At 43.5% G+C, this 10191-nt stretch overlaps 1 protein-coding gene across 3 annotated transcripts in view; it reads left to right on the forward strand.

The window, feature by feature from the left end:
• The window catches only part of Kif16b (kinesin family member 16B), a 284108-nt gene that overhangs the window by 249233 nt on the left and 24684 nt on the right, over positions 1–10191 (forward strand). For all 3 annotated transcript variants that reach the window (XM_055602579.1, XM_055602581.1, XM_055602580.1), the window contains one exon: positions 390–473. In XM_055602579.1, coding sequence (XP_055458554.1) covers positions 390–473 — 84 coding nt within the window. The remainder of the gene's footprint in view (positions 1–389; positions 474–10191) is intronic.

The following is a 10191-nucleotide window of genomic DNA, read 5'->3' on the forward strand; positions in this document are numbered from 1 at the left end:
TAACTCTAGTCAGCTTAGGCTGCAGCGTGACAAAGGAGCAAACCCAGTGGGCTGGATCTCACTGGTGGAGCTCTTGCCTGCATTTCCCAGGCACCTAGTCTCATCGGATGGTTGGTTGGTTTTGTTGAAAATGCTATATGAAGTAGAATCTGATCTTTAAAGTCTGTTGTTCAAAATCACTTTCTTTTCCTGTTTTCTCATTTGTCACTGAGGAATCTAATCCAGGGTTGCTTGATCTCATCAGTGTTGATGGCAACCAGGGGCAGGACCTTCAAACTTTAAGCTTTTCTCCTCACTTTGTAAGAGAGACACAGAATAAAAAAATTTAATTAATAATAGACAAAAGTTCATTGGTTTGACCATAGTGTATCTCTTTAAATCTGTTTCAGCTCTCCACTCTTGAATTCCCCCCAAAGAAGCTGTTTGGAAACAAAGATGAGCGAGTGGTTGCTGAGCGGCGGACGCACTTAGAGGTAAGGGTCTGTGACTTTCCCCTCCCTGTGTAGAATATCCACCATGTGAATGGTCGGCAACAAAAGCTCCTGTGGGAACCTTTATTTTTCACTGGAACCGTGAAGAGCTGTTTCACTAACACAGGAGACGGTGACAGAGTGCTGGTCTCACTTGATTTCAGATCAGCTCCGTAGCGCCTGTGGCCTGCTGGCATTTTTCTGATTTTGAAGCAGACACCCTCATTCTGAGGGTGTGGTAGCAGGGTGCAAGTGAGCACTACATATCCCCACAGCTAGACGGCGTGTGAAACAGGATGAGCGCACACAGCTCGGTGAAGAAAACGTGGAATTAATTAGCAGAACTTACAGTACGTCATCATGGCCGCTTTTTCAAGAGCTTTAGGAGGGAGAAGATGCAGATCTTTTACATCCCAGTTCAGTGACTCATCTGCCAGGCTAGCCACACATAGAGCCCAGTTTAATACAACCTGTTTTTGTGACTGCGTTGCCGCCAGCACCCATAGCTGACTGCTGTCTCTAGTTTGTGGTTTGAGAAGTATGCAGTTCCTTATGGGGTTGAAATCTGACTGCTTTTGCCAGGGCTATACAGGGGTACTCTCAAAGCTCCCTTCATTGTGTCTTTGTCTGGAATAGTCATGCGACTTACTGTAAATGAAATTCTATCAGAACAGGCCTTTCTGAAGTATTCTGTGCAGTCTCCAACAGTAAATGGTCTTCTTCCTCCAGCTACCAAGTTGAACATGGCTGCCTGTGGGCTTCACTTGGTGTCAGTGAACCGAAACGTAGGGAACTGTCTTAAGTGGTTCTATCTGGAAGGGTCCTATGAGAGCAAAGGTCAGACATGGAGAAACTGAAGCAGTGAACTGTTCTGGTGTTTTGAGAGGGCAAGTTTCGATGAGGAGCCATGCTTCCAGAATGTAGTCACACCGCAGCTACAAATCAGAAAGTCTTGAGTCCAGAACGACTGGGCCCTAAAAGGAGTGTGATGGGCTCTAAAACTTATGCTGTGATGCATGGCCATGAAATCCAGTGCAAGGACAGCCTACAAGGGCAAGGTTATTTTGGTGAGTCTGCCTAATCCAGCTCCCTCAAAGTTTTAATGTGATTATGTAAGTGCATATAAGATTTAAAAAACAAAAAACTTTTTAACACTTGGAATAGTGATGACTTTCTTGCTCTGAACTTTACCCCCCTTGACTATGTAGCCTTACCTTTAATGAAAATGTGGAGAATAGTGGGTTACAAACTTGTTTTTAAAATAGGTTATGGTCTGTTTTGGCTGTTGCCATCCCTCGCTTCCCAGTGCTCTGACCACATTCACATGAGGTAATCTCTGCCACAACAGACTCGTGGTTGTTGGTGACACATGTCAAAACAGAACGTGGTGGCCTTTGCCTCTCCATTCCAAATTCCATGATAGCCCACGTTTGCTCCTTCAGTGTGTCTTACCCAGGAGTGCATAACTTTTTGACATTCTGATATGTATGACTTTGCCATCTAAAAATTCATGCTTAAGAAATACACAGTGGAGTTACAAACAAAAACTAGGAAACCTTTGCTGCTTTGAGGAAGCTTACAGTTTTATGCATCTGTAGCTATCGTCAGCCACATGCCGCTGCACGTGCCCCTTGGACTGCTGGTTGGACAAGCCTGTTAGACCGATGTCATCACTTAGCCCTATTAAATTATCCACTGTGGGTTGTGTACGCCCACATCACCCTGTGGCAGCCTTAAAAGACAGATTATTTTGGTTCACACTTCCGTCCATGGTCATGGTCACTGGGCTCCCTTTTGGGCCCTGGCAAAACAGAACATCTTGATCAGAGCACAAAGTAGAGGAAGCTACCTGACTCACAGCAGCCCAGGAGCCAAGAGAGAGACAGGACGTGATCAAGTTCCTAGCATCCACTTCAAGGATGACCCAATTTTCATCCACTAGGCTCCACTTCTCGAAGATTCTCTACCACCAGGAACACCGAAGTAGAGACTTAAGTCTTTAACACATGTGCCTTTGGGGACACCTACCCCACCACACGCCGTATATACACAGGTATCTCTTTGGTTGCCTGTGACTGTAAAGTAGCAGTGCTTTTACGGAATGTGTTTCATACCTCGGGGAAATAGGCACTTGTGTTTGAAGATAAATGTGTTTCACCTGACACTGAGTGTTAAAACTTAGAGTGTTATCTTCTTTTCAAGAAGCAAGTATAATTCACCTTCACCTTAATGGAAAATTAATCTGAGATCCTTGCATTAATTTCCTGTGGCTATTGAGACTTTTCATTTGATCTGCTGTCATCAGAAGCCAGTACTTGAGTTAGTGTATTTTTATATAAAAAATAGCAGTTACTTGTGATTTAACTGAACAAACACTTGTTGAATTTCTCTCCCATGCTGGAGCCAGCGTGAAGTGCTATGTAACGTGCAGAGATTACTGACACATTTCTTCCCTCTAAGAACAAACGTTTAAGGTTCTCTTTCAGGGTTTATCTTCAGATGCCAAAGTACATGAATACAGGAGAAAAAGTGAAATAGGTTAGAGAGGTATGGTAGCTAGAGCTGTGTTTGCCTAAAATTATCATTATTAAAACTCAGAAGCACAATATTGTAAACACAGTCACCTTGATAGAGCTGTATAAAATGATGATTTTTTTTTTCAGTGAGTTTTACTGTGTAGCACTTTTTCAAGTTACAAAAGTGAAAATACTGATTTTCTACAATGCTGGATGGGAATGAAATGCTGTTGCTGAGAGGAGATGTTTCAGAGGTGCATATCATACCTTGGAAAGAGCGTTAATTGTGAGCATGGTGGGGTGGTTGGGAGAGTAGGATTGCATTGTTTGGCATTCTGCATCATAAACACAGGAGTAGGAAAAGATGGTAAGTGAAGGAGTATCACCTGCCGCTGGCCCCTTACTGCTGCATTTGTAATGACTCCACCCAAACAGCCTTGTCCTGCCAATAGGGGTTCATAATTAGAGCCTAATTAGGGCATAATCTGCCCTGCGGATGAGTCACATAACACATTCGCATGCTTTCTGGCACTTCTGTTCACAAAGAAATGTAGAATCTTAAAATATTTCAACTTCCCTGAATCTTCCCATTGCTGCCTTCCCGACCCAGCTGGAACCAGTTTGTATATAAAAAGGTAGACCCTGCCTTTGAGCCACACAGTTCTGGACAGTCCTCTCCAAGCCTGAAAACTGCAGGGAGCTAAGTTATCAGATAAGGCTGTGGGAAAGAGTTCTCTTTTTCCAGCTGATGCTGTGTGGACGAAAGGAGGGAGGAAGGAGGGAGGGAGAGATGAGAAAGGGTGGATTATGGTTTAGAAGCTAGACATTGCGGCTCTTGGGCTGACCCTTAATGAGCTGCCGCTGTTGCCTCTTAAGAGTGATTGGCTGTTGACTGCCCTTCCACAGGTGCCTGCTTTCTCACTTGTTGGCCTCTAAGTGCTAACGATTGTGTCATGCCAGTTACTTCTCACAGGCGGCTTGGGAAGGGGGAGTGTTGGTCTTTATCCACAGGTGAGGAACCATGTGAGGGTAGAGTTCCCACAGCTGAGAAGAAGTGGGGACTCTCAGCTCACCCGAAACATGGCTTCCAGAGCCAGCCTCTCTGATTGCTTATTCCACTTTGTTAGAATTATTGCAAGGTTTGCCAAGCACTGCTGTCCTTTTTTTTTCCCTGACATGTCATTCCATTCATCTAAATCAGGGAGACACTCCTCTGTGGCAAAGAGTGGGCTAAAGCTGAAGCAGCTCACTAGCATTTCCTGTCTTTAGCACTGTGGTGGTCAGTGTTTCTGCCTGACAAACCTAGACCGTCCCAGGAGGCCCTCTAAGCATGCTTTCAGTCACATGCTATGAGGTAGAGAGACCTGCCCCTCTGGGTCTGGCAGCTCCCCAGCCAGGGAAACAACTTGCCTTCAGTCCTCCCTGCTTCCTCACTGTGGGTGTGATGTGGTCAGCTGCTTCAAGCCCACACCATCTTGACTTTTTTTTTTTTGCCATGGAACTGTGAGCCCTAATAAACCATTCCCTCCTTGAGTTTCTTTTGTCAAGGTGTTTTATCACAGCAGAAAGAAAAGAGACTGAAACATTGGTGTGGCCGTGGTCCTGCCCTCACATACATTTCTGTTGAAGGGAAGGTGTGTTTCTTATTGCTGGCTCACTCTGTGGTAAATAAAGTTTCCAGGTCTTAACTGCTTACAGCTTCATTATTTTTAAAGTTGTGGGATGCCACAGTCTTCCCATGTAGACTTACGTTTAATTGGTCTGTATTTTCACACACATTTGTTTTGGTTGCCTCTTTTGCCACTCCTTCCTGCTATCTCCCTGTCCCTATTCCCAAATAACCCTCTTCTTCCCATCCCCCTGTCCCCACCTAAACCCTCCTACCCCACCTCTCTCACAGTAGACTCTTAAGCTACACAGGCAGCAGTCACAGCTGATTAAATTCTGTCTTTCTTGATCCTTCACATGTGCTTCACCTCTGCTGAATTACCAGAAAACCTGCACAAATTAGCCTCCAAATTAATTTTTGTTTTATTTTTGTTAATTGATGAGAGGTACATTTTCAGAGAACATTATTTTCTACTTGAAAACATTTCTGCTAATCATTCTAGTAGTCTGTCACTTTAGGGAATAACTTCAATGAAAGAAAATACCTGAATTTCTCCAAAACTATAAAGCCTTCAAGAACAATAGAACCACCTTTCTAAGTAAGAACCTGAGAAATTTCTAGGATGTTTTCTTCAAAGTACAGATGGCAGGCATTTTCATCTTAGTTAACACTCTAACAAGGTATTTGCACCCCCTTAATTAACACACCAACAAGGTGGGCCAGGGGTCGCTAAGAGAGTGGGCCTGAAGCGAAGCACCCACTGCTTGGCCCTGCTGGGTCTAGTCCCTTATCTGCAAAAGGTTGTCCACACTGTCTCCCTGCAGCTACACTGAGGGGAAGCGCATGTGAGAGCACGTGCGAAACACAGAGCCCAGCACGGAGAGAAAGCACCCAGACCTGTTTCTTCCGCAATGGTTGGGAAGGGTTGTGGTGGCTCACTGTGGTGGTAGAGATGAGGATTGTGGGGAGAAGGAGAAGGGGGAGGGGTGACTGCAGTGGGCATTGGAGGTACAGGAGTTAAGTTGGAGGGTCCGGAACTATCTGGGTGTGCTGGCACCCTCTTCCGCCCGCTAGCTTACAGTCTGAGAAGTAGAAGTGGCTGTCTGAAGTTTCGGATCACAGTGGCACTGTCAACCAGTGTTAAGCATGACCAGTGATAGTTCCACGATCACTGTGAAAATATCACTGTGCGCGCAGTTACACCTCTTTATCTGCAGCTTGTGAGTTCTCAGTGCACATCTACCACACCATTGGCTACCGGCCACTGTGGAGTCACCAGCTCACCTGTTGAGTACCCTGAGCTTCATAGGGAGATAGCTAAGTCTTGCTGGTTTTCAGTCAGATCTCTCAGGAATACATCTACTTTCTAAGCAAGGTTTAAAGATTTACTGACTCAAGTCAACAAGAGAATACATATATATTCCATGGGGAACCTCTCTAGGATTTGCATTATTTGGAGCATTTGCTCTGACTTAAAGTCTGTTCTATGATTAAGTATACTACTAATTCCTTTATTTAGAAATCCAAAACAGTGGGTATAAAGTTTGATTGAATTTAACAGTAACAGTCACACTGTCTTGTGTAAGGGAACATTTTTTTGTTTTTTGTGTGTTCAGACCTGATTATGGAGTGTTCTCTCTGTTTTGTTTTCTGTCTTCTGTAGTCACAGGGTAGCCTTATCTGCTGTTGGAACCACATGAACTCACTGAAAGTCCACAGGAGAACAGTGAGACTTGACTGTGAGCAAAAGGCCAGTTCTAGGGGATCTTTAAAATATTGTCTGACAGTACAGGGTGTCCAGAGTCTGGGGGTATAGGTCTTTCCAGCTGGAGCAGTAAACTCAATGAAGAGCTCTTTTCCAAATGCCTTTTCTGCTGAACACACATGATAGTGATGGCTGTGAGGACTGATGCAGGCCACTCCCTAAGGCACATTCTCAACTGAGATCCCTACACCACCACACACCTTGCTTTTTCCACCAATAGTGTCTCGTTCTACTTCAGTTTTGAATCTCACTGGCATTCTAACAACAACAACAAAACAATTACTTGCTTTAGATATTTTATACTCTGAGTCCTTTAAATTTCAAAGTGAATTTCAAGAACAAAAAAAAAAAAAAACCTCTCATTTTCTACATTTTCTGTTTCCTCACACACTTAGCTACCAGACAGCTCTTTAAAATCTATGCTTCATTTAACATTCTTTCCATCTAGTTCTGCTGATCTTACATAATATCTAATGATAGAACTATTATAAAACACAGCCAAAGATTAAAGAGAGACCTACTAGAAAGAACTATTCTTTTTTTCTCATCAGGGTTTTGTATCTTTTATTCTGGTTATCTGCTTACTCATATTAGCAAGTTCTGTTTTCTGTTATTAAGCCATTAGCACCACTATCTACAGCAAAACATTCTGAAGAGGTTAAGTAGCTTGTTGAAGTATGAGAGGGAGCTGAGCCAGAGTTTGGAGGCTGTCAGACACTGGAGCCAAGGAGACAGAGGGGGTGTGTTTGCCATGATCCTGGGGCTAACCAATGTCAAAATAATCCCTTTCTGTAATAGAACCCCCAGCAGTTTGAGTTAAACTCTTTGACCTTCGCTATTGTTCAATAGAGGTAACAATCGTACTTGGGTTTCCATGTAAAGCAAACTTACAACAAACATTTCCAAGAAGAGTCCCTTATAGAGAGGTCTTCAAGACAAAGGGCGTGCCTTCCACACAATTTTCAAACGGTGGCACTCTGCCATACTCTCTCTCCTTTGCCACGTAGCGTTGTGTCCTGGGTGAGGGTGACAAGTCGAGGGCGTGGGCAGCCTGGTTCCCATGGGCAACATTGTTCTCCACACCTCCCCTCCCAGCGTAACCACTGAACTAGCAATGAGGATCTCGGCTTTTTCTTACCAGTGATGTTTTTATTTTTAACATCTGCAAAATATGTTCTTCTCCAGGACAGATGCAGCCTGGCAGCAGCTCTCAGAAGCCAGGCTCCGGTCTGTTTTCTCGAAGACTGTTTTGTCTTGGCCTGTGGTCTTTGCAACTCACATTCAAAGGGAGGTTTTCACTACTGTCTGTTCCCATGTGTATTCAAAAGCAAGTATTTGACTGGGCGTTGGGCAGTAAGAGATAGTACTCTACCTTAGCCTCAAGGGGCTTACATTTCAGAAGCTAAGGATACAGTAGAAACCCTTCCATACCTTGCCCAAATCCAAGCCTGCCAGTCTGGAAATGCCCTTGTTCCCAGCTGCCAGGCCTGTGAATGAGGAAAACGCTCAATTTTTTTCTCTTTAGAGCTGCTGTTGGTTGAGGAGAGCAACTTCACCTATCCATGGTCTTGAGGGAAGTGACTTTCTAGAGACTGGCTGATTTCGAGGATGAAAATCTGCTGTCCCTTTCTTTTTCAGGACAGTTCCAAATGGCCATCTCAGCTTGAGAACTTTATTCCAGCTGACTGATGCTTTATTATGACCCAAAGTTCATTTTCTTCTGTCTAACTCGCCTTTTTTCAATCTCCACAGACTTTGATTCATGGCTGTCCCTAAAACTATGTGCAAAACTCTGTCCAGGCACCTTTGGCACTCCTCTTAAAGCATTTACTAGAAGATAATGTCAGGATAATTTTGCAGTGTGAATTTGTTGCACTGTGATTGTAGCAAGAAGATTAGAAAAGAGCCAGTCTGTAGTGGGCCAACAGTAAGGGAATAGCTACAATTTAGCATGCATCTGATGCATTCTTTTTTAATGTTTTTACTTATTTCTTGAGAATTGTATAAACATATTTTTATCATATTCTTTCCCTTCCCCTAACTCCTCCCTCACCCAACTTTATGTTTTTTTCTTTCTCTTAAAAGCAAAGCAACATATACATCCACATAAACACACGCACAGAAAAACAAAACAAAACAAAAACATGGAGTCAGATTTGTGTTGTCCACTTACTCCAGAGGATGTCAAATGTCCTGGAGTGTGGTTGACATACTTCTGTGTCACTCCATTGAAAAACAGATTTTTTTTTTTTTCCTCTCCCAACAGCTATTACTTGCAAACAGCTGCTTGGCTAGGCATAGGACTTTGTGCTCACTTCCCTCCTCCCTGCTGGGGCTCTTTCTGCTTGAGCTTGCACTGATTTTGTGTGCGCTGTGGCAGGCTCTGTGAGTTCATGTGTACATCTGTCCTGTTGTGTCCTGAAAATGATGTTCTCTTGAAGTTGTCCACCACTTCTGGCTTAGAATATTTCCATCCTTTTCATATAGATCCCTGACCCTGAACTTGAGGGGTATGGTAGGCCATTAGCTGTGATTTAAGTCAGCTAAATATCTCAGAATTTGAAGTGTACCTCTCAACGCAGCTGTCTCCTCAGACAAGCCTTTTCTGCCATCACTTCTAGATTCCCAAATGTTTCGGAGATCCAACAAGCAGTCACTGGATTTTTTGAAGTTGTTTATTGAATGGTGGTTTTGTTTTCTGAAGTGACTTGTATTTACCTAGGAAGTTTCTGAGGACAGCAGTTCCGTTTGCCCTGGTAACCACTGCTTCCCCGTCACCTGGACTCGTATATCTAGTCCTTAATACTCCTCAACAAATAGGTTTGGATGGCAAGTTAGAAATCTATTTAAAATAGCAGATGTTGCATCTCTGTCCTGGAGGAGTTTCAGCTGAAAGCACATGCCTGAGCTTCCATTTCGAATGCACTTGCTCTGCCACGTGCGATGTACTGCCCTCAGTGTCACTGCTCAGAGGCAAAGCAAGGGTTAGAAACAGTGGAATAAAATGAGAACATATGAAAAAAATCACCTAATAGCATACATAGCTTATCATATATTGGCAACTGGTAGAGAGTAAAGGTTAAAGTTCTACCGTGAGAGCCTGTCATTCCCGCTGTGTTCTTCTGCTGTGTTAATAAATGAGTGATTTTAGACAGATTGGTTAGCCTTTTTGTGAATGATTTTACTCATCATAAAAAATAGTCATAGATAATGAAATAATCCACATAAAATACGTGGATGGGTAGCTAATGTATAGGAAATACTGAAAAGGGTGTGTTTTTGTTTGTTTGTTTGTTTGTTTGTTTTTACTTAATAACCATCAACCCTGATTTTGCTGTCCATATACTTCGGAGTATGGAGCCGTCCACTGGAGCATGGCCAACTACCGGGGGCCACACTTTAAAAAAAAACTGGCTCTCCCTCCCCAAGAAGCCACCAGCCGTTTCTATCTCCTCAGTGAGGAGTAGGAGCGCATGAACATATTTCTGTTCCATGTTACAATGCCACCTGTCTTGATCCTGTGTTGCTGCTGTGCCCAGCTGCTGTGAGTTTGTGAGCACAGCATCTAGTCATGTCCAGAAGATGCTGTCCCTCTCTGATGCTCCCAGAGGGCAAAGATGACTATTTTCAACCATATTGATACAGTACAGTTAGCATGTAGTAACCTGTGCTGTAGTTTTTAAGTAAGCATATAAAACCTTTAAATAATGTAGTGAGACATGATTGGAAGGAAGCCATGAACTGTGGTTTTTCACAGGTAATAGTTATTTCATATGACCCAAAAGAAGGAAGGAAGGAAGGAAGGAAGGAAGGAAGGAAGGAAGGAAGGAA

This window comes from Psammomys obesus, unplaced genomic scaffold, assembly GCF_907164565.1.
Source record: "Psammomys obesus unplaced genomic scaffold, mPsaObe1.curated_primary_1811, whole genome shotgun sequence".
Taxonomy (NCBI): domain Eukaryota; kingdom Metazoa; phylum Chordata; class Mammalia; order Rodentia; family Muridae; genus Psammomys; species Psammomys obesus.